At 38.2% G+C, this 18,518-nt stretch overlaps 1 protein-coding gene across 1 annotated transcript in view; it reads left to right on the top strand.

The window, feature by feature from the left end:
* Window positions 1–539: 539 nt before the first annotated feature.
* Window positions 540–18,518, top strand: part of SUSD1 (sushi domain containing 1) — a 34,864-nt gene continuing 16,885 nt past the window's right edge. The window contains exons 1-9 of the mRNA XM_030467987.1: window positions 540–779; window positions 2,627–2,758; window positions 4,231–4,386; window positions 5,015–5,167; window positions 6,487–6,663; window positions 8,568–8,747; window positions 14,978–15,072; window positions 16,592–16,781; window positions 17,636–17,730. Coding sequence (XP_030323847.1) covers window positions 701–779; window positions 2,627–2,758; window positions 4,231–4,386; window positions 5,015–5,167; window positions 6,487–6,663; window positions 8,568–8,747; window positions 14,978–15,072; window positions 16,592–16,781; window positions 17,636–17,730 — 1,257 coding nt within the window. The 5' untranslated portion in view covers window positions 540–700. The remainder of the gene's footprint in view (window positions 780–2,626; window positions 2,759–4,230; window positions 4,387–5,014; window positions 5,168–6,486; window positions 6,664–8,567; window positions 8,748–14,977; window positions 15,073–16,591; window positions 16,782–17,635; window positions 17,731–18,518) is intronic.

The following is an 18,518-nucleotide window of genomic DNA, read 5'->3' as shown; positions in this document are numbered from 1 at the left end:
AAGCAACAGCCGGGAGGTGCTGCCTGGCCCTAACACCACCGACCTAGACAGGGGTGACCCTCAGCCCAAGAACACCAACACAGCGATCCCTTCCCGTCCCAGCACCACCGACCCAGAGCTGCTGCTCAGTCCCATTTGCTAAGGGGGCAGAAGGACCCCGCTGCGGGCGAGCCGGGACCAGTACATCTGGCAGGTACCACTAGGTGTGACGCCTTTCCCAGGAACCATAAATAACTCTTCCTTCCACTTCTCTCCCCGGCCCCCACGCCCCGGGGTGAGGGACGGCTGCCACCGGCAGCAACAGCCCTTATCAGCTCTGCCACTTGCATGGCCGGGGCAGAGGCGGCGTCCAGGGTAAGGAAAGAGTCGTGCCAGGGAAAGGAGAAAAAAAGGAAAAGATCAGAAAAAAAAAAAAGAAAAAAAAAAAAAAAAAAAAAAAAAAAAAAAAAAAAAAGAGAAAAAAGAAAAAAGGAAGAAGGGTTTGCGGGCAAAGGAGGAAAGGGGCCTCGCTGAGGGGAAAGCCGGGCGGGGGGGGGGAGCCCCGAGGGCGCGGCGGCGGCGATAAGAGAAGGGCCGCCCATGGCTCAGGGGCCGCGGCCTTTTGCCCTCCCCTCGGGCTGCCCTCCCACCCTGCGGGGAGAATGCGCGGGCACCGGGGCCACGCAGCACCCAGGAGCGAGGAGACGGCGGTGGAGAGGACATGAGGCCGGGGGACGGTCGGGCCCTGGGGCCGCTCCTGCTGCTGCTGGTGCTGCTACACTGCGCGGAGCGGCGCCGAGGTAAGTGCGGAGCTTCCGCGGGCCCGCCGGACCCCCTGCGCGGGCCTGGGGCGGTGCCCGTCAGCTGAGGCGGGAAGGCGCGGAGGGGACGGAGGCCACGGGACGAGGGGAGCGGCAGCAGGAGGGTTGTGGGCTGGCCGCGGGCCCCTGACCCAGCCGGGCGTCGAGGGCGGCGGTGAGGGCGGCCTCGTGTGGCGTTGGGCGGGAGGGCCCGGGCGGGAGCTGCGGCGGAGGGAGCGTCGGGCCGGGCCGGACCGGACCGGGTACCGTGAGGTGACTGCAGTGCCGGGGGGAAAAGCGGTGTTACTGAGGAAAAATGGGTGAGAAAGCGTCACCCGCAGCGGGATGGGAGGGAAACAAACCGCTTTTTATCTCCCGGAGCAGCAATCTGAGGAGGACACTCCCGTGTCTTATCAGAAGATGACGATATCGCGAGAAAGTTCTTGATGGCGATGTTTTAAAACTAAATTTTAAAAATTTTTCAATTGAAACTTTAATTATTTTTTATTATTATTACTTTTTTGTGTGACCTGCGTTGGCTGCCATTGTACACTTAGAGTTTTCTTAGAGTCTTTGATACACTTATAGAGAGTGTATCAAAGCACTGAGAATTGGGAGCAGGGATTTCCCTCGGTGCTTCCCACGGGAAGCATCCCCTGGGCAACACGGGGATGCACTATCAGCAAAACTGAAGCCTTGTGTCTGTGGACAGGCAGTTTAATCACACTGGCAAATTTTGTGCACAAAAATAACCGGCCAGAGTGTGCAGCTGCTTTCTCCCTCCAAGTACAGTTATGTGTTTAGACACCATGTAAAGGCAAGAAATATTTTGTCAGAGCTGACATATGCACAGTAAAAGGTTTGTATTCTGCAAGCACCACACCATCCCTATCGATCTTTGCTGTTTTATAGAAATGAAAAAAAATAATCCATACTGTTCTGTCCAGCATCGTCAGACACCATCAGCTTGTGCATTATTTCTTTAAAAATATGAAAAGGATGCAAGCACAAATATGCTTTGTCTATGTTCAGATTGTCCATGCTGGAGTTTATTATTTGTGAAGCCAGTGCATGTGTGAAAGTAACAAAGAGCTTACAAAAAAAATGGAGAGAAATGCACAGTCCACTTAAAACATGAGGGAAGATACAACGGAATAAGTTTATATTTTATGCTAGTTTCATGTATCCTTGTAACCCTATCAAATTACAATAAAATAGGTTTTCTGTCACATGCTGCTAAACTACTTCTAATATAAATTAATTTCTAAAATTACTGTAAGTTTTTTTCCTCCTGGCAGCATTCTTAGTATTGTTTTTATGAATAGCATATATAACATATACATTCTGATGATATAAAATACAAATAAAAAACAAAATACAACCAAATGCCTATGTGTAAAGAATGGAAAAAATTTTAAAAATAGGTGATGAAACAAAAATCAAGATAAAAGGGAAAGAAAATTAATGTGGAGAAAAAAATAGGACTATTGGCTAAAGATTTTTATTACATGTAACTTAAGCCTTGCTAACTGCTATAAAGCTGTTTTGTTTACTGTCAAAGTTTCGTTGACAGAGAAAGCTGATCACTGTAGATGTTTTGTTTAATCCTCTCTTTATCTTTTTTATCTTTATCCTCTGAGTACTACAGCTGTGGTTTTGCTGCAAGTTTGAAAATGAGGTGGGAGCAGATGGGATTCCATGCTACGCTTTTAAATCTGGATTTTATCTCCACTTTAAATTCTGTGCCCATTGTCCATACCAGACCACCTTTATGGTTCTCTCTCTCTCTCTTTCTCTCTTTATTTATTTTTATTTTATTTTAAAATAATTTTTTTCTATTTTTAAAGCTATTGTGAACAGATCAGTTTCAGATGTCTGTGCAACTTGCCACATTCATGCTACATGTCATCAAATTGAAGGAAAAAGTGTCTGCATCTGTAATTATGGATTTGTAGGAAACGGAAGAACCCATTGTCAAGGTAGGATACCTGTTCATTCAATGGAGAGAAACTATATGCTCCAAAAATGTTCTTTCTCAAGTAATATTACTGAATTCTTAAAAACACAGTGAGAGCTTTTATCATTTCCTGGCAGTTTCCAAAACCCGGGCTGTGGATGAATTGATATTCCTTTTTTTTTTTTTTTTTTTTTTTTTTTTTTTTTTTCTTCTTCTTTTTTTTTTCTTTTTTTTTCTTTTTTTTCTTCTTCTTTTTTTTTCTTTTTTTTTCTTTTTTTTTTCTTTTTTTTTCTTTTTTCTTCTTTTTTTTTCTTTTTTTTTCTTTTTTTTTTCTTTTTTTTCCTTTTTTTCTTTTTTTTCTTTTTTTTCTTTTTTTTCTTTTTTTCTTTTTTTCTTTTTTCTTTTTTTTCTTTTTTTCTTTTTTTTCTTTTTCTTTTTTTTCTTTTTTTTCCTTTTTTTTTTCTTTTTTTTCTTTTTTTTCTTTTTTTTCTTTTTTTAGTGGTTAACAATGAGCTGTACTTGTACTTGATTTAAGTATTCTTTTCTACTTAGTTGCTTAACTGCTTTATTCAGTTTCTGCTATATAATGAAGGATTAAAATTAACTTTGTATTGGAAAATATAGGTTTTCATCAAACATTTACTTCTAAAAATAGAACTGGATTTGGTTCATTTAATATTTTGTATCCTAGATTCAGAAAAAAAAAATTAAATATGGTGGGCTTTACTTTCTTACTCTTTTCAACCTATGCATTACTGAACTGGAAACTAGAAAATAAAGCCAATTGGAATTTGTGCTCTTTTCCTGACTTTTCCAGTCATCTCAGTTTTCTGGTTAACTAAAAATTACTTTCATAAGTCATCTGTCTTAGTGTGCAATTGTCTGCTACATGAGAAGTATTGTTCAGCCTTGTTTTTATTATTGTCTCCTTTCAGTACTATCTCTACATGACAAATCAATTCTTGAAACAAAGAATGATGTCTTCAAATGCTATGACAGTATATGTAATAGTTTACTACTGCTTAAAGGGGAAGGTTCTCCACTTCTGATCCCTTCCACTCCCATTTTTTCCCCATCCCTTACAAGCACTGGCATCTGCTGGGCCCTTTACAGGGCTCAGTTATCTCATTGTGGTGGAGATGAGTTGTATATTTTGCCATGTTAACTCTCTGCCAGTTGAGTGAGTTGGGTAAGATCAGCACAAGTTCCATCAAGTTCTGCTGCCAGAATTCACTGCAAGAAGGAGTAGGAAGGGTAAGCAGAGCTCCTTGGTATCAACAGCCCTCAAATCAGCTCAGGCTGTGTCATGAAGCTTCATTCACAGTTCCATCCTGGGGCAGCAACCTCTGATGGTCTCAGCATTCCAGCTAATGAGCAATGTTTACGTCCCAAATAACTTGGAAAGCAGGCAGGGGAAATGTGGTCAAACAGGAATGAGTGAGGATGAAGGAAACTTTACTGAATCTTTCTGACGTGTTTTATATGTGCTGACAGATAAAGATGAATGCCAGATTGGAGCCAGCAAGATCTGTGGAAATTTCACACTGTGTCATAACACACATGGAAGTTTTTATTGTGTTTGCCTTGATGGATACCGAGCTTCCAACAACAACAAGACATTTATTCCCAATGATGGCACAAACTGTACAGGTACATATCAATTTAGAACTTTTATCAGTTTAGAACCTTTATAAATTGTAAATCTTTATCAGGGCAGCTTCTGCTGTGGATGCAAACAATTTGACATTTAGGTTCCAGCAGCTATGAATTAGATCACTTTTGTATTCTTTGCCATGTTACAAAACTCTGTTTCACATAGTCTTTGCAGAAAAAGAAGATAGCTTAACAAGACTAAGATGATACCTATCTTTCCCACAGAATCTCATGCTTGTGTTTAGTGTATACTATTACCTAACTCTTGTTACAGTATTGAACTGTTGTGACTGATGAAGGTATTTGCAGGTATGGGATTTTTCTGGGACCATTGGTAGCAGGAGGTAACAATAGAAACTATTTAGCAGGTAAAACAGAAACAATTTAAAAGATAGTTGGTGGCAAAAGTGAGAGTCTCCTCCTTCCAGATGCTTAAGTATCAGGCAATTATAAGCTTCTTTGTTTCACAGAAGACCCATTAGAAGCTACATAGAACTCCTCATGGAATTCTGGTTTTGTTGGGGTTTTTTGGTTGTTTTTTATTTTTTTTTTTAAGATTTGATCTTATGTTAATTAATTAAACATAAGCTACCATGAAGCGCATATGTTTTTCTCTGAATTTTAGATATAGATGAATGTGAGGAGTCTGGCCTGTGTGGTCACAATGCAAGATGTGTGAATACTGAAGGAAGCTACAAGTGTTACTGCAATGATGGTTATAAATTAGAGAATGGAGAGCGTTCTTTTCATGCAGATGGGAACATGGTTTCATGCAAAGGTGAGACTGCAGGGCAGGGCAATGGAGTCTGCTCTTTCCCGCCCCCCCCTCCCCCCTGCATGCTTTTCTTCTTCTCTCTTCTTGTTTTCAGCTTGCTACTGTGATGTCTGAATGGTAGAGTCAAAACCAAATATGATTTGTACAGGCTCTCCACACAGTGGTTCAGGTGTGCCAGGTCAGAGAAGCTTAGTAATGCCATTAATGTCATGTGTTTAGTTTCTGAATAGGAAGGAAGTGTGGTATAATGCACTTACATAGTCACACTACATGAAGAGGAAGAGAAAAGAGCTGGTAAGGGGAGGTCAGATGAGTGAAACAAGCCTAGGGGAGAGAAGTAATAAAACAATAGTTTAGCTATTTATACCATACTGTGCCACCTGCATAAATAAGCCTTTTTCTGTTTATCTTGCCATGGAAAAAACCAAACAAACAAACAAAAAAAAAAAACAAACCACCAAAAAACAAGCAAACAAACAAAACCCTCAATTTGGAAGCATTTCTCCTTTCCTCTGTCGTGTAGGTTTTCACAGATGCAAAGTGCTAGCAGCCTAACCTGTAGCCATCAGAATATGGAAAGGACCCAACTGTCCCAGGTTGAGGAAGGAACCGAGGAAGGAACTGCCTCAGTTCTGTCCAGCTTTCATTTCTGATTTAATGCAAGAACTCTCAGTAGAGGTCACCGCCTGTAGTTTGGCCGTCTTTTCCATCTGGAGTGCCCTGCTTCTTTTTGCCAGAATTGCTGATAACTCCTTCTTATCTTACCAGCTCCACCCTCCAGGTGCTGTGGCAGTGTGCCTGCACTGGCTGTGTTGGTGGTGGAGTCAGGCAGGGGAGCCTTCTCAAGCAGCTGTGCTGAAGGAGTGCAGGTTTTGTAGGCAGGCTGGCTCAGTGAGAGGAAGGAACTGTGGGGCAGAGCATTTCATTCTTTTCATTTCATTTCATTCCAGTGCTTCACCTTTCCCTTGCTCAGGCAAATAATTTCAGGCCTCAATGCACAACTTTTTCCTCTGATGTTGAAGGATCGTTCACAGACACTGCTGTGATGAGATGGGCACACAAAAAGCATCATCCTACTGTGCTATCTCCTCTCTGGTGTTGTGAGTGGTACCAGGTGTATGTCAGTAGTATAACTCAATACCTGGATCTTCTAGTTGTGGCCAGTGCAACTCTTCAATTCTCATCTTCTACCCTTTGCAGCCCCTCAGATTCATCAAATTGAGTGTATTTTAAGAAGTGACTGGTGCATTTCAGCTCATTTTAATGTGGTTGTGCATTGTGATTTTTGTACTGCAAGATCTTTTAAACAAATCTCTTTGCAGAAATTGGATGTGGTTCCCCTCCTGAAATGAGGCATGGCTACATTGTGGGGAACTACAGCTTGCTTCCAGGAAGTGCAGTTCATTATGAATGTGAAGAAGGATTTTACACCAACAACGGAAAGTTTTCATATTGCACTGCAAATGAAACTTGGGAACCTGCTGCTTTAAGCTGTAAAGGTGAAAAAAAGTCTTAGATTCTTCATTATGGGAGTTTAAGCATGGCAAAATGTTTGCTAAAGACAGAAGCTTGTTTCCTCAATCCAGAGGATAGTTATTCAAGATCTGTCTATTTGCAAAGCAGAGTAGAAAAGAACAGGTTTTAGAATTTTGCCACCTCTTCTTGTTAGTATTATGACATTTTTGAAAATTCTTGATACTGGTCCAAGTAAATACCTTCACATTTCTGAAGTGTGAAGCCTCCCATGAACATCTTTAAAACTTTCGATTGTTTGGGTGTTCTAATGGCCTATTCTTTTGAAGTATTGCTGCTTACAATTGCAGGATTTTTTTTCCTGTCAGACATTAGAAAGTCTGTATATTAGTAAAATGACACTTGAAGTGGTAGCTACAGGAAGCTATACTATGTATAACAATTCTACCATGCAAGTAGGAATAGAAAAGCCCTCCTGGTTCCTAGTTCTTACACATTTTGTTGTTTGGTTGGTTTGTATTGATATTTTCTCCTTTTCTTTGAGAGTGGTTAGAAATGTAATGTTTGCATGCATGTCTATGGAAAGTAAATCAGCTAGAATAAGGATGCTAAACTGTTGTGGCTGGTAAAAGTTAAATACTGAATATCTCTAGGAAAGCTGTGAGGAGGGAAAGACAAAACAATTTAATATAAAATTATATAAAACTAAAACAACTAATAGAATGTTTTTTCCCCAAATAAATAAAGGACAATGAATTAGAAAGCAAAGCGCCCAAAGTCCCAAAAGGTCCCTAAGGGAAGCTTGTGGAATGTAGTCCCTGTGAATTGTTGGATCATTTATTTTTATTACAGTTTTTCAGTGACTGCTTTTTCAAATTTGATTTTTCATACTTCCTCTTTGTACTGCAAGCTCTTTTCCTGACCTTCAGTTACAATTAACTCTTCTCTCTCTCTCTCTCTCTCTCTCTCTCTCTCTCTTTCTCTTTTTTTTAATATTAGTAAAGGCACCTTTTAGTTAGTATTCATATTCTGAGGGCTTCCCTGATAAGTCTTTATTGATACTTTTAGATTTTCTCCTGACCAGTTGTAATGTCTTCTGGTTCAGGAAAAACAGTAAGTTTCTTTCTAGTCCTTCTTATGATAATTTAGAAGTTTATTTTATACAGTCATGATGAAACTAGTCATTGAAGGTAGGCCAGACTTGGTAAGACAAGTCATCTTACACCAGGGTACTTAAAGTGGAATAGATCCTCTTTTTAATTTAAATATATGCAAGTAATGTGTCTTTGAAAAGTATATCTTCTCTTGAATATTAATTAAAGAAATGTCTTGAGATGAAAAGTTGTATAATTTAATGGGAAGATGGGATATATGTGAAAAAGTTTAGTTAAACTGTCGAGTGTTGTGTCATGGTAACACAAAAGCCGTAGCAGGAAGCTTTTGTGTTGTATGTTGTAACCTTTGCTATGTTTTTTTTATTTCTCTAGTCCTTGTAGAGTTTAAAAAATTTGCTTCCTAAATGCAGTTTCTCATCATCTGTGTCCCTCTGACTGTTGTTTATTGCAATGGTATAGAACCAGCTTGCTACCTGTAATCAGGTTTTTAAAAACACGACAATCTTGAAGATGAAAAAGAAACAAACACCAAATACCTTCTGTATACTAACAGCTAGGCTGAGGAAGGAGTTGCAGATTTAGCAAGCCATAAATGAGGGGAGGAGAGAGAGAAATAATTTGGAAGCAGCTCTGGAGTATCTGGAGCACTCACTCACAGTGATGATGTTGCAGAAGGGAACATGAGGAACTTTTGGATTACCACAGGAGAAGATGGCTAGTTGATAATGATGAAATAAATACTCATGAGAGTGCAGCTGGCATTACTTCTGCAGCTTGACTAATTACTTTGTCATCATCTTTTCTCCTCTCCCTAGGTGTGGACTGTGGGGTTCCCCCTTCTGTTTTAAATGCCCATCCAGCATCTATAAGTGGGACTACATATGGAAGTAAAGTAACTTACAATTGTGTCCATGGCTACTTTATTGCCAGTGGCAACCAGACTGCTGTCTGCAATGCCAAAGGACAGTGGGATGGCACTGATTTGGTGTGCAAAGGTAGGTCATACCTGCCTTCAGATTTGTTTGGCATAGGTACTGTTTCAGCCACAGTGATCAAATAGAGGCACCTTTGGGGCATTCAATTTATGCAGTGAAGTTCAGTCAGAAAGTAAAAGCCATTTATTAAACAGGACTTTTTATTTATTCTGTCTTGCTAATGAAGTTAAAATCAGTTGTTCAAAGGTAACATTCTACAGACAAAATTGCCACACCATGCACTGGATTTCCATGAGAGGAAAATTCAGCTGAAATTGTTCTTTTCTAGCTCAATACCCACTCTGTGGTTGCAGCCACTACTCAGAAATTCAACCAATTAGCAGTATCCCCTTAATATTCCCACATTCAGCCAGCTTCCAGTTGCAAACTATATTTGTTCAAATATACTATTGTTATTTTACATGATTCATCAATCCCTTTTGTTACTATGATTTGGAATAATAGATTCTTAAGTTCCTTGATAAGAAAAAACCAGACAGGTACATTTAAAACAAAAACCCAAACCCCCAACCTTAATAATTAATGTGATCATAGTGTAATTAAAGTCTTCAGTAAGTTTTTACAATGCTTTCCCTTCAGTAGGTGGCTAGTATCTTTTAATTTTGACCCAGCAGTGTCAAGTCTTTTTTTCATTGCCATCAAATGTTGATGTGTACTGATTATTCTAAAACTTCTTCCAGTGATTTATAATAGACTTACACATTCATACACATCAGGATATAAAAAGGAAGATAGTCATATTGGCAGACTGTCTATTGTAATATATATATTTAGAGACTGTACAGATCACGGTTCCATACACTTTGTTTTTTACTTCTTTATTTATCTTTTTTCTTAAGTAGAAATTTAGAATTATTTAAGATTATTTATGGAACAGTTTTATTGAACACAATTTTAAAAACAAGTGTTTTCTACATGTAAATTTTAATGAAGATAAAATTTTAATTCTTATATATGAAGTGGTGTATAATCCTTTATTGGTGTGTAAAGTCTGTTATGGATTTGAAATGGAATTTTAATGCTATACAATATTTTCCCATTGATTTAATGTTTGTACCTTATTCTTTTTAGTTCTTAATTTTATTATGAAGCCCCTGAAAATAACTAAGGCTCTGAAAACAACTAAGCAAATTAATTTAAAAGTGCTTTACTCAAGCTTTCTATTTATCTCTAAAGTGGCTTAAATAGTCCATCAATTTTTTCCCCAGAAGTGCTCTTTCTGATTGTCTGTTGCAGCTTCTCCTTTTTTCAAAGTTTGAATTAAAGCCACTGTCAAAGGAACATAATCTTCTTGATGTTGTTCTCCTGTGTCAGTCCTTGGACATGATTGTTATAAGAAAAAAGTGATTTGTATCTCTTTTATCTACCTGAGATTCTTGTTCCTAAGTCTGCACTTGCAATGTATATCCTAAGCCTTTACTTGTTCCATAAAAAATGCCAGGAGGTATTTTTGCCCCTATATTTTGCTCCTATATTTTGCACTTCCTATTATCTCATGGGCCCGACTTCTTGTAAAAGCCTGCTTTGATATGTTAAATGCAGACATCTGATAATTTCTTCAGTTGCCTAAAAAATGGAGGTGGAATCTGTATTATGAGAGGGGCTACTTCTTACATCAAAATGATGCAACACAGTGTGGCTTTTTGCAGGGCTATTTATTTGTTTGTTTGAATTAGTAATTACTCAGTTTGTGATGGCAAATAGAAGTCTTCAGTCTCAGGAACCTCTTTCAGCTGGGAAATAAATCATGTGCATTTCTATTCTCAGCCCTTCTAATCCCATCTAGTCTGACCCTTGACTGATTCATCTTTCCTTTGTAAGCTCACAATTGCATCTCTTAAATTTTTGTCAGGATGGTTCAATACATGAATAACTCAGCTCCTGACTGTCTCCTGGTAATATTTTTTGGACTAATGGGAGTGGTGAATCATTAGCTATCTGCTCTTTCCTATATGACTGTCTCTGCCCATCACTTTGGTCTTTTTTCATGGATTTTGATGTAAAGTTTCGGGCTGAAGATGAAAATGTGCTGAAATTTTGCGATCCTAGATAAACTGCAAGCAAGTATGTCACACAAACTGTGAAAAACCTTGTAAAAATGTATTATTCTGCCCCCAGAAGTATAACTCCTGAAGATATGTTGTTGTAAAATGAACTCCATATATATTTGTGAAAGTTGCTGTGTACCAGAGGAGTTTGCCTCTATTCTGTTGAACAGTGCCTTGGAAAAGCCTTAGCAGAAGTTACCTTTGAAATGTTGTTTGCTGCCATTTAATTTTTGTGACTGAACATGTATGGTGCATGTTAGTAGCAGATGGTACTTGTAGCATCAGTTGCAGTTTTCACAGAGTGGAGTAGGCAAAACATACAATAGAGCTACTATTTTGATTTTTTTTTTTTCTTTCCCCTAAATTGCATATACATAAGGGAATTAGTGGGAAGAGCTCTGTAAGTGAATTTCTACCTGTGGATGCTCTTTTAGCTACTTGCAGACGGTGGAATGTCATGTAGGAGTAAGTTCTGTTTTTCTGGTAAATGCTGATTTTTCGTGCAAGTTCAGAAACACTTCATTGATGTGTGTGAAGCTGAGATCGGGTATTCAGATGTTCTTTCAGATAAGGACTAATGGATTGTATATGTGAAAGAAGTTATGTTGTTGTAATGACTGGTTAGACATAGAGTTGTTTGTGTGATACTTTTTTTCCCCCTTGGCATCATCAAAAAATAATACTGAGTACCCAGACCTGAACTCACAGAGGCTGAAAAGTGAAGGATTAAGGTTGGTCCACACAGCACAGGGTTAAGGCAGAAGAGAATAGCACTACAGGCATTAGAGACTGATGTGGCACTCAGTGCCGTGGTCTGGTAAACACAGTGGCAGTAGATTAAGGGTTGGACTTGCTTATCTCAGAGGTCTTTTCCAACCTGGATGATTCTGTGATTCTGTGATTTATGCAGTACCTGTAACATTTCCCCCCCACACACACAGAGGCTCTCCTTCCTAGCAAAGCTTTCAAAAGTGGAGATGACTGGGACCTTCACTCCTTGTTTTATTTCTTAAAATTGGCATCTTTGGCTTTCTTAACACAACTGTTGTCCCGCTGACAATCATCTCAGCACTGTTGAATCACCTTTTTTCTCACTTTTTGCATTCCCCCATTTGTGTTCTTTTTACCAGAACCTGCCTTTCCTGGCAGCTAATAGCTGCTGCTATTTGCATCTCTCCCTACCCTCTTCCAGGTTTGCCTTTCAGTTTCTGACACTTCTAGGAACTTTTTTATAACCATTCTGCTCCCATCCCAAGGAATTTCCATGTCATTTCTAGGATCCTTTGCCTTGGGGTAAGAAGGAGATTGTGAGGGTAACCTGTAGGTCAGTGGAGCAGCAGCGGCATCCAGTGGACTTCTGGGTTAATCACAAGTTGAAATTTCTAGTGCTGAAGTTTGGGAACATGGAAGGGTGTTCACTTTGCTGTCTTATTTGTGAGTCTGAGTGAAAGGTGTTGATGAACACCAGACCCACTGCCTGCTGAGATGTCACACGGACGGCAGCCACAGAGAGTGCATTTCACACTGGGAGTTCACAAGCTCTGGAAGTCACTGGCACTGCTAGGTTTCACAGGAGTATTAATCTGTCAGGAAACCTGTTTCCCTCTACATGCAGGAGTAGCTTTTGCAGGGATACCTGGTGCTGTTATTGCGCGCCATGTGTGTGGTCCTGGGATTGATAACACTTCCTGTACATTAGGTTATCTGAACAAAGAGTGAGTGATCAGTAAGAATAAGGAAGGAAAAGCAGTCTCCCCATAAACCCAGGACTTTGTTGTGGTGTTTAGAGCTTTGCATCCTCTTTTATTCCAACTCATTTTAGAGTGGAAGCTTTAGAGAAAAAGTCTGCCAGCTGTTCTGTGGGTGGCTGCTGAGTAAATACTGTCCTTGTCCTTTTGCAAGTTCACAAAACATGACAGAAAAATAGATGTATATACAGAAAAAAATGCTACCAGTTCTGCCTTCTTCCTTTCAAGGAGGCCACTTGTCTTTCTTTGCCTGAATACCTGGCATGATAATTTTTGGGGGGTTTGCTGATTTATTTTCTTTTTTTTTTTTACTAAATATTTTATAAACTCACACATTAAAACGTTTTGCATTTTTGTTCACGTCTCATGTATATGCAAATATTTTCCCTCTGGCTATGCTCTGATTAATTTTTGCCATCCAGTCTTTTAATAGAAGTGTATCTGATTTTGCTACAAAAATCTTAATACTGTGGGGCTGACATGAATAAAAAACACAACAATAAAACACAACTGAACTTAAATACATTGATCAAACAATCATTTATAAGAAAGTTTGTTGTAGGGGACATGCAAATTAATTTCTTTTTCTACTTTTGTATAAGAGGACTTTGTCAATAGCGTTTCTATATTTAATGACAATTTGGGATGGAGAAGTTAAATTTAGTTGGGAAATAAACAGAACTGGTGAGTTGAGACATCTAAATGTTGAACATATTACAGTTTTAATAATCAAGGGAAAAGGAAAAGAAAGGAAAGTACTGCAAAATGCATAAACAGTTTTAAGTTCCAGATAATGCCTATGTGAGGAGTTTTAGAAGCTAATGACATATTAATTTATTTCTATGACAGCTTCATGTCCATGTGCTACAAGGGGTGGGAGTGAAGGGTCTGTGAAATAGTAATGAAGCTTACATATGGAGGGGTGCCTTGAGCAATGCTTGTTTTTACAGCAGGGCATTACACCAACTGCTGTGTCAACATTTCTGAAGTATCTACCAAAGTTATCCTATAAATTCCATTCTTTTTTTTCTGCAGCTAGTAAGGGTTTTTCGGCTGAGAATCTCTATGAGCTTGGATTTGTGTGATCAATAAGGGATAGGAATGACTATTTGAAGAGTTGAGAAGGTAAAAAGAGGAGCAAAGTTCATAGTCAGTCTGAGGTGTGACCAGAAGGACCTTTGTAAATATGTACAGAATGAGTGTGTAAATATTTGAATACAAGTATGTTGAGGGATGTATATCTTGTTGCTGCAGTGGTACTGTTTATATGCTTAGTTCTGTGTCCTTCATTCTTTTAATCTGTAGTTCATTCTGAAAAGTGTTTTACTGTGGCTGTGTTATTTAATTTTGTTCGTTATAAAACCAGCAAAACTGTCAGCACTGTTTTAAAAGTGACGCAGTCAAATGTATGAACCAAATCATATATTCAGCTACAAAAAAAGCTCTTTTCCAAGTACTTTAATGTGGGTTGTTGTATTCAGAAGAGTATTTTGTTGGCTTATTGGTAGCCTCTTTATCTTGAAGACAGCTCATTTAAATCTGCTCAACTTTGTATTTGTGGTTTAACGACACTTCTTATCCATCACATCAAATAATCTACAAAATCTTCAAGCTGATTTATGAGTGTCTCATTCTTTGGAATATAGACTGTTGCATGTCACAAGATCAAGATGCTAGCACTCAAAGTTTGAGGAGAATACAGAACTGGTGGCAGAAGTAGTGAAACTGGGGTGTTGTTTGTTGCTCTTCATTTTTGGTGGTGTAATTGCATCTTAAACTTGCTTAATGAAACACTTAGACAAAGAATAAAGGAATGCATATACATGATACACCTTTAGTGTATTACGACTAGGAGGAATATCCAAAGCAGAGCAAAATATCTTTTCTCTTTGGCTCTTTTGCATGGGTTGGGCAACCAGTAGGAAAGATAGTTATCTTTTATACAGTAAGTACTGGAAGTCCTTGTGTGAGAAAGAATTCTGTTGTATGTTTTTATACAGAGGCACATATCAGCCATCTGATGAAGTCAATGGGCTTGTTGCTTTGCTCTTCAGAAACTGTGATGTAGTTTTGAAGTCCTCTTCAGGACCTGTAAAGTCAGTAAAATTCAAATTGTTCTACATTAAAGTGCAAAGTATTTTGCTTTTATTAGTCATAGTAGTTTACATAATGCTGTCTCTGTGTTTTAGGACTTCAGTCATTAGCTCGGAATCTGATTTTTCATTTTGATTTTGTTTAAGCCTAACATATTGTAGTTTGGGGAGCTAAACCAGTTAAGGGGAAACTTACTGCCTAACTTTTACCTACCTCATTTTATTTTTCCTGTTTGAAAAAATGATCAAGGAAAGGAAGAAATAGACAATAGCCACAAACATTAGGATTTCCTTGAGAAATTATAACTATTTTCATTCTGTGCTCTTGTTTTTATTTGCAGAGGAAGAATTATTCAGTAATTTGTCTGTATTCAATGAAACATGTGTGAAGTGGCAAAGGAAAACTGGGAGACCAGGAATGCAGGAAATTTATACAGTAAGTGGGCTGTATTTGACAATGGGATTAACTTTGTCCAGGTTTATTCTGGTGAGTCAGCAGTGGATGCTTAGTATGTGAGTTTTGGTTTTATGGTAATTTGTGTCTCTTTTCCCAGTGAATTGCCTAGAAACCAGAAGGTGGCTGGGTTAGGAAAGAAAAAAATCCCTGTCCTAAAGTTTAGTGAAAGAACTCAAAAGCTTTTCATACACTTTTCTAGGAAATCGCCCAAATACCTGCTTGAAACCATAAGAAACATTTCAGCACAAGTTATGTTTTATTGAAATTTCAGCGTAGAGGTCACATTGGCATAGAAAACATTGCAAAACTTGGGCTTTGTCCCTATCTGGGATGCAAACATTTCAAGTAAACAGTTCATCCCTTGCAGGTAGTGTATGTAACTGGTTTTAGAAATGCCAAATATATTGAAATACTGTGTTTTGCTCAAAAAGCTTAACCGTATTATTTTTGAACATTCTAGAACTGTTTTTCATGGAAATAGAAACCACCTTGGTAACTACTTTTTTTTTTTTTTTTCCACCTATAGACAGAAGTATAAAAGTTAATATACAAATTCTCAGAAACAAATAGTTCAGTCAGTGTTATTGAAAGCCAAAACAACATTTTAAGTATTCCCATGTTTTGAGAATGACCGCATCCCAAGGAAAGTCTCTTATTTAGCACAGGGAAAAAAGAAAATGCCTTGGGTAGATGATTGTGGAAAATAATGTCAAGGTTGGGTAATCATTTTGGAAAACGACCTGTCTTTCTCCTCCTTTTTTTATAAACCAATCTATTTTCAGTTTGAGTGCTTTTATTGAGTACTGCTGAGATGGAAGCAACAAGTTCCCAATTATCCAAACAGTTCAAAACTGGTGTTTGTCATGTACCCAGAATTAACTTACAAGCTGTGATTCTATGGTGTAATGTGCTTTTGCCCAAACTGCACTATCTGCAAGACACTTCAGAATGTGATGAGGATGAGATGATATAATGAGCATCATGTAGTAGTGATAGGGTGCATGAAGTGAGGTTCAGAACAAAGCTAGATAAGTTTTGTCCATTCCTTCATGTCATACAAACAGCAGGTTTCTCTTTCACTGCACAGGCACCATTTTAGGGAAGCTTAGCTTTTGCTGCTGTTTATCATTCAGTCTCGCTATTGCTTCCCTAGGGCAAGAGGGCAAAATTAGAAAAACAAAAAGATGTAATTTTTATTTATACCTTACTATTTGTGTTGGAAGAGAAAGACACTATATAGTGTCACCATTACAGATTCCTCCTATTTGTTGTAGAAATGCATGAAAAATGTTTGTAATTTTAACAGCCAGCAGAAATTAACCTTATTTATTAAGCCATCTTATTGCACTAAAACAGTCACAGGACAGGATTCTTTTGATTGAGATGATAACTCTAAGTCAGACATAATTCTAGCTTTCCGGTACTTAGTTGAACTACTGTTCTGAATTTTTTAGAGCCACAATCAATTGCATAATCAAATTTGTTAATTCTTCAATAGTTTCACATACTGGGCCAAAGATGGGATGAGAAGGTGTTCTCAGAAGACGTGATATTTAACATCAGTACAAGTGAAGATAATCCCAAGGTGTGTTTAGATCTCAACTCTGGCAGTAATTATGTGGTGAATATTACTACCATCTCTTCCACAAACATCAGTGTCTCAGTAACTGTAGCAGTTCAAACAAAGGGTAGGTTTTGTTTTTTATTCTTTGTGCTTATGGAAGAACTCATTCTTTTGAATTTAGCGGACAGGATAAAAGTCTGTCTCCTAGACTGTATCATTCTTTATGCTGACTACACAAGTGCAACCACCATCAGCATCCTGTTTTTCTGCAAGACCTTTGAATCTAGGAGCAAACTGAGCAATGGCAATCAGAGTCCTTAAGAAAGATTTGGCAAACTTGCTTCTTCTTCAGGATGTCTTCTGCCTGATGCAGGATTGGTGCAGTAGCATTATTGGTTGCATTCTGGAATTTCAGTCCATTGTAAAGTGCTTGCTGTGATATAATTGTTACAGGTAATGTTTCTATGTTTAGTGGTGATGAGCTGTGTTGTGGCAGTTCTTCTGTAGAGAAGGCATCTTTTTGTAATGTTTTGGTCATGGAAGCTTTAAGCTTGCTTTCTGACATACTAATTTGAATGAGACTGACCATGAGAAATAATTGCCTTTGGAATCCACAAAAATGTCTTTCACATGCTTTTTCCTAAAGGCCATCAGCTGTGAGAAATTGTTCTATGATAAATTTATTTCCATCAGAAGTTCTGAACCACTGGATCCTTGTATCTTTTTTGTCCAGACCTCTTCAGGTCTTGATTTTCTAAATAATGTGCTTTGCTTTTTCAAAAAAACATTTGCTCTGGAAAATGTTCATGCTTTATTTACTGTGCTTGTCATTCAAAAAGAAACGAGCGTCTATCTCCTTCTCAGAAAGTTAATATAAAATTAATGTAAAAACCTTTTTAAAAAATTAACTACTTGTATTCAATTAAATTAAAAAGCTGACATTTTTATAATGAGTTGTTCCATTTTTTGTCTCTACAGTAAGGGAAGCTTTCAATAATATATTAATTTTTAATGATACTTGCTTAAAATGGCAGAGAAATGTCAGGAGAACTGATGTGGAAGACAGATACTCGGTAAGTGACAATCTGTATTTTGAATCTAGAAAAAAATTTATATCAGTCACTTCTATGAAGAGAAAAAAAAGTTATTTTTCAAACACTCACTTCTAGCAGTGTTACTTATTTTAGTAATGTCTCTCATAAAATCCCAGGGAGTAAGCTTGCACAGAACCTTCAAAAAAGACAGAAATCACCATGCTCTTTTGTCATCTGTTTCATGCTTATTTTTCCCCCTGTTTTCTGCCCTGTTTTACCTTCCTTATCAATATGTTCCATTTTGTCATGTTCAGGCCTTGGACAGCTCTGCTCCAGTTCAACAGAGTCAGTCCACTCTGCCCCATGTTATGCCTCTAATCTTACCTCATCCCAGCAGGGCATTTCTACTTGAACTGTCTTAGCTAGGAGTCTTGACCACCTGCTGTTACCTCAAATCTCTGTGCTAAGTGGTGCTCAGAGACCATCAAAAGGCATAGGATCTATTTAGAGGAAAATTAGCACATTATTACAATACAGCAAGGTTTTAGTTTTCATCAACACTGGAGTGATCAGGATAGGCTTTCAGTTAATAATTCCATTATTATTTGGCAAATCAATTACAAACCAAACACACACAGTATTCAACTGAAATGAAAAACCCATGGGTCTGTACAATTTGCCTGGAATTATAACTGTGTGTAGGCAGATCCTGGATGGTACTTTGCTTTTTGACGTAGGTTGAGATGACTTGAATTATTTTCACTTGGCCATCAGGGTCAAACCAGAGTGGTGTTCATGTGAGCTTACTTACATAACTCATCACTTTT

Source organism: Calypte anna, chromosome Z (assembly GCF_003957555.1).
Source record: "Calypte anna isolate BGI_N300 chromosome Z, bCalAnn1_v1.p, whole genome shotgun sequence".
Classification (NCBI taxonomy): domain Eukaryota; kingdom Metazoa; phylum Chordata; class Aves; order Apodiformes; family Trochilidae; genus Calypte; species Calypte anna.
This window is presented reverse-complemented; position numbering and strand designations above follow the sequence as displayed.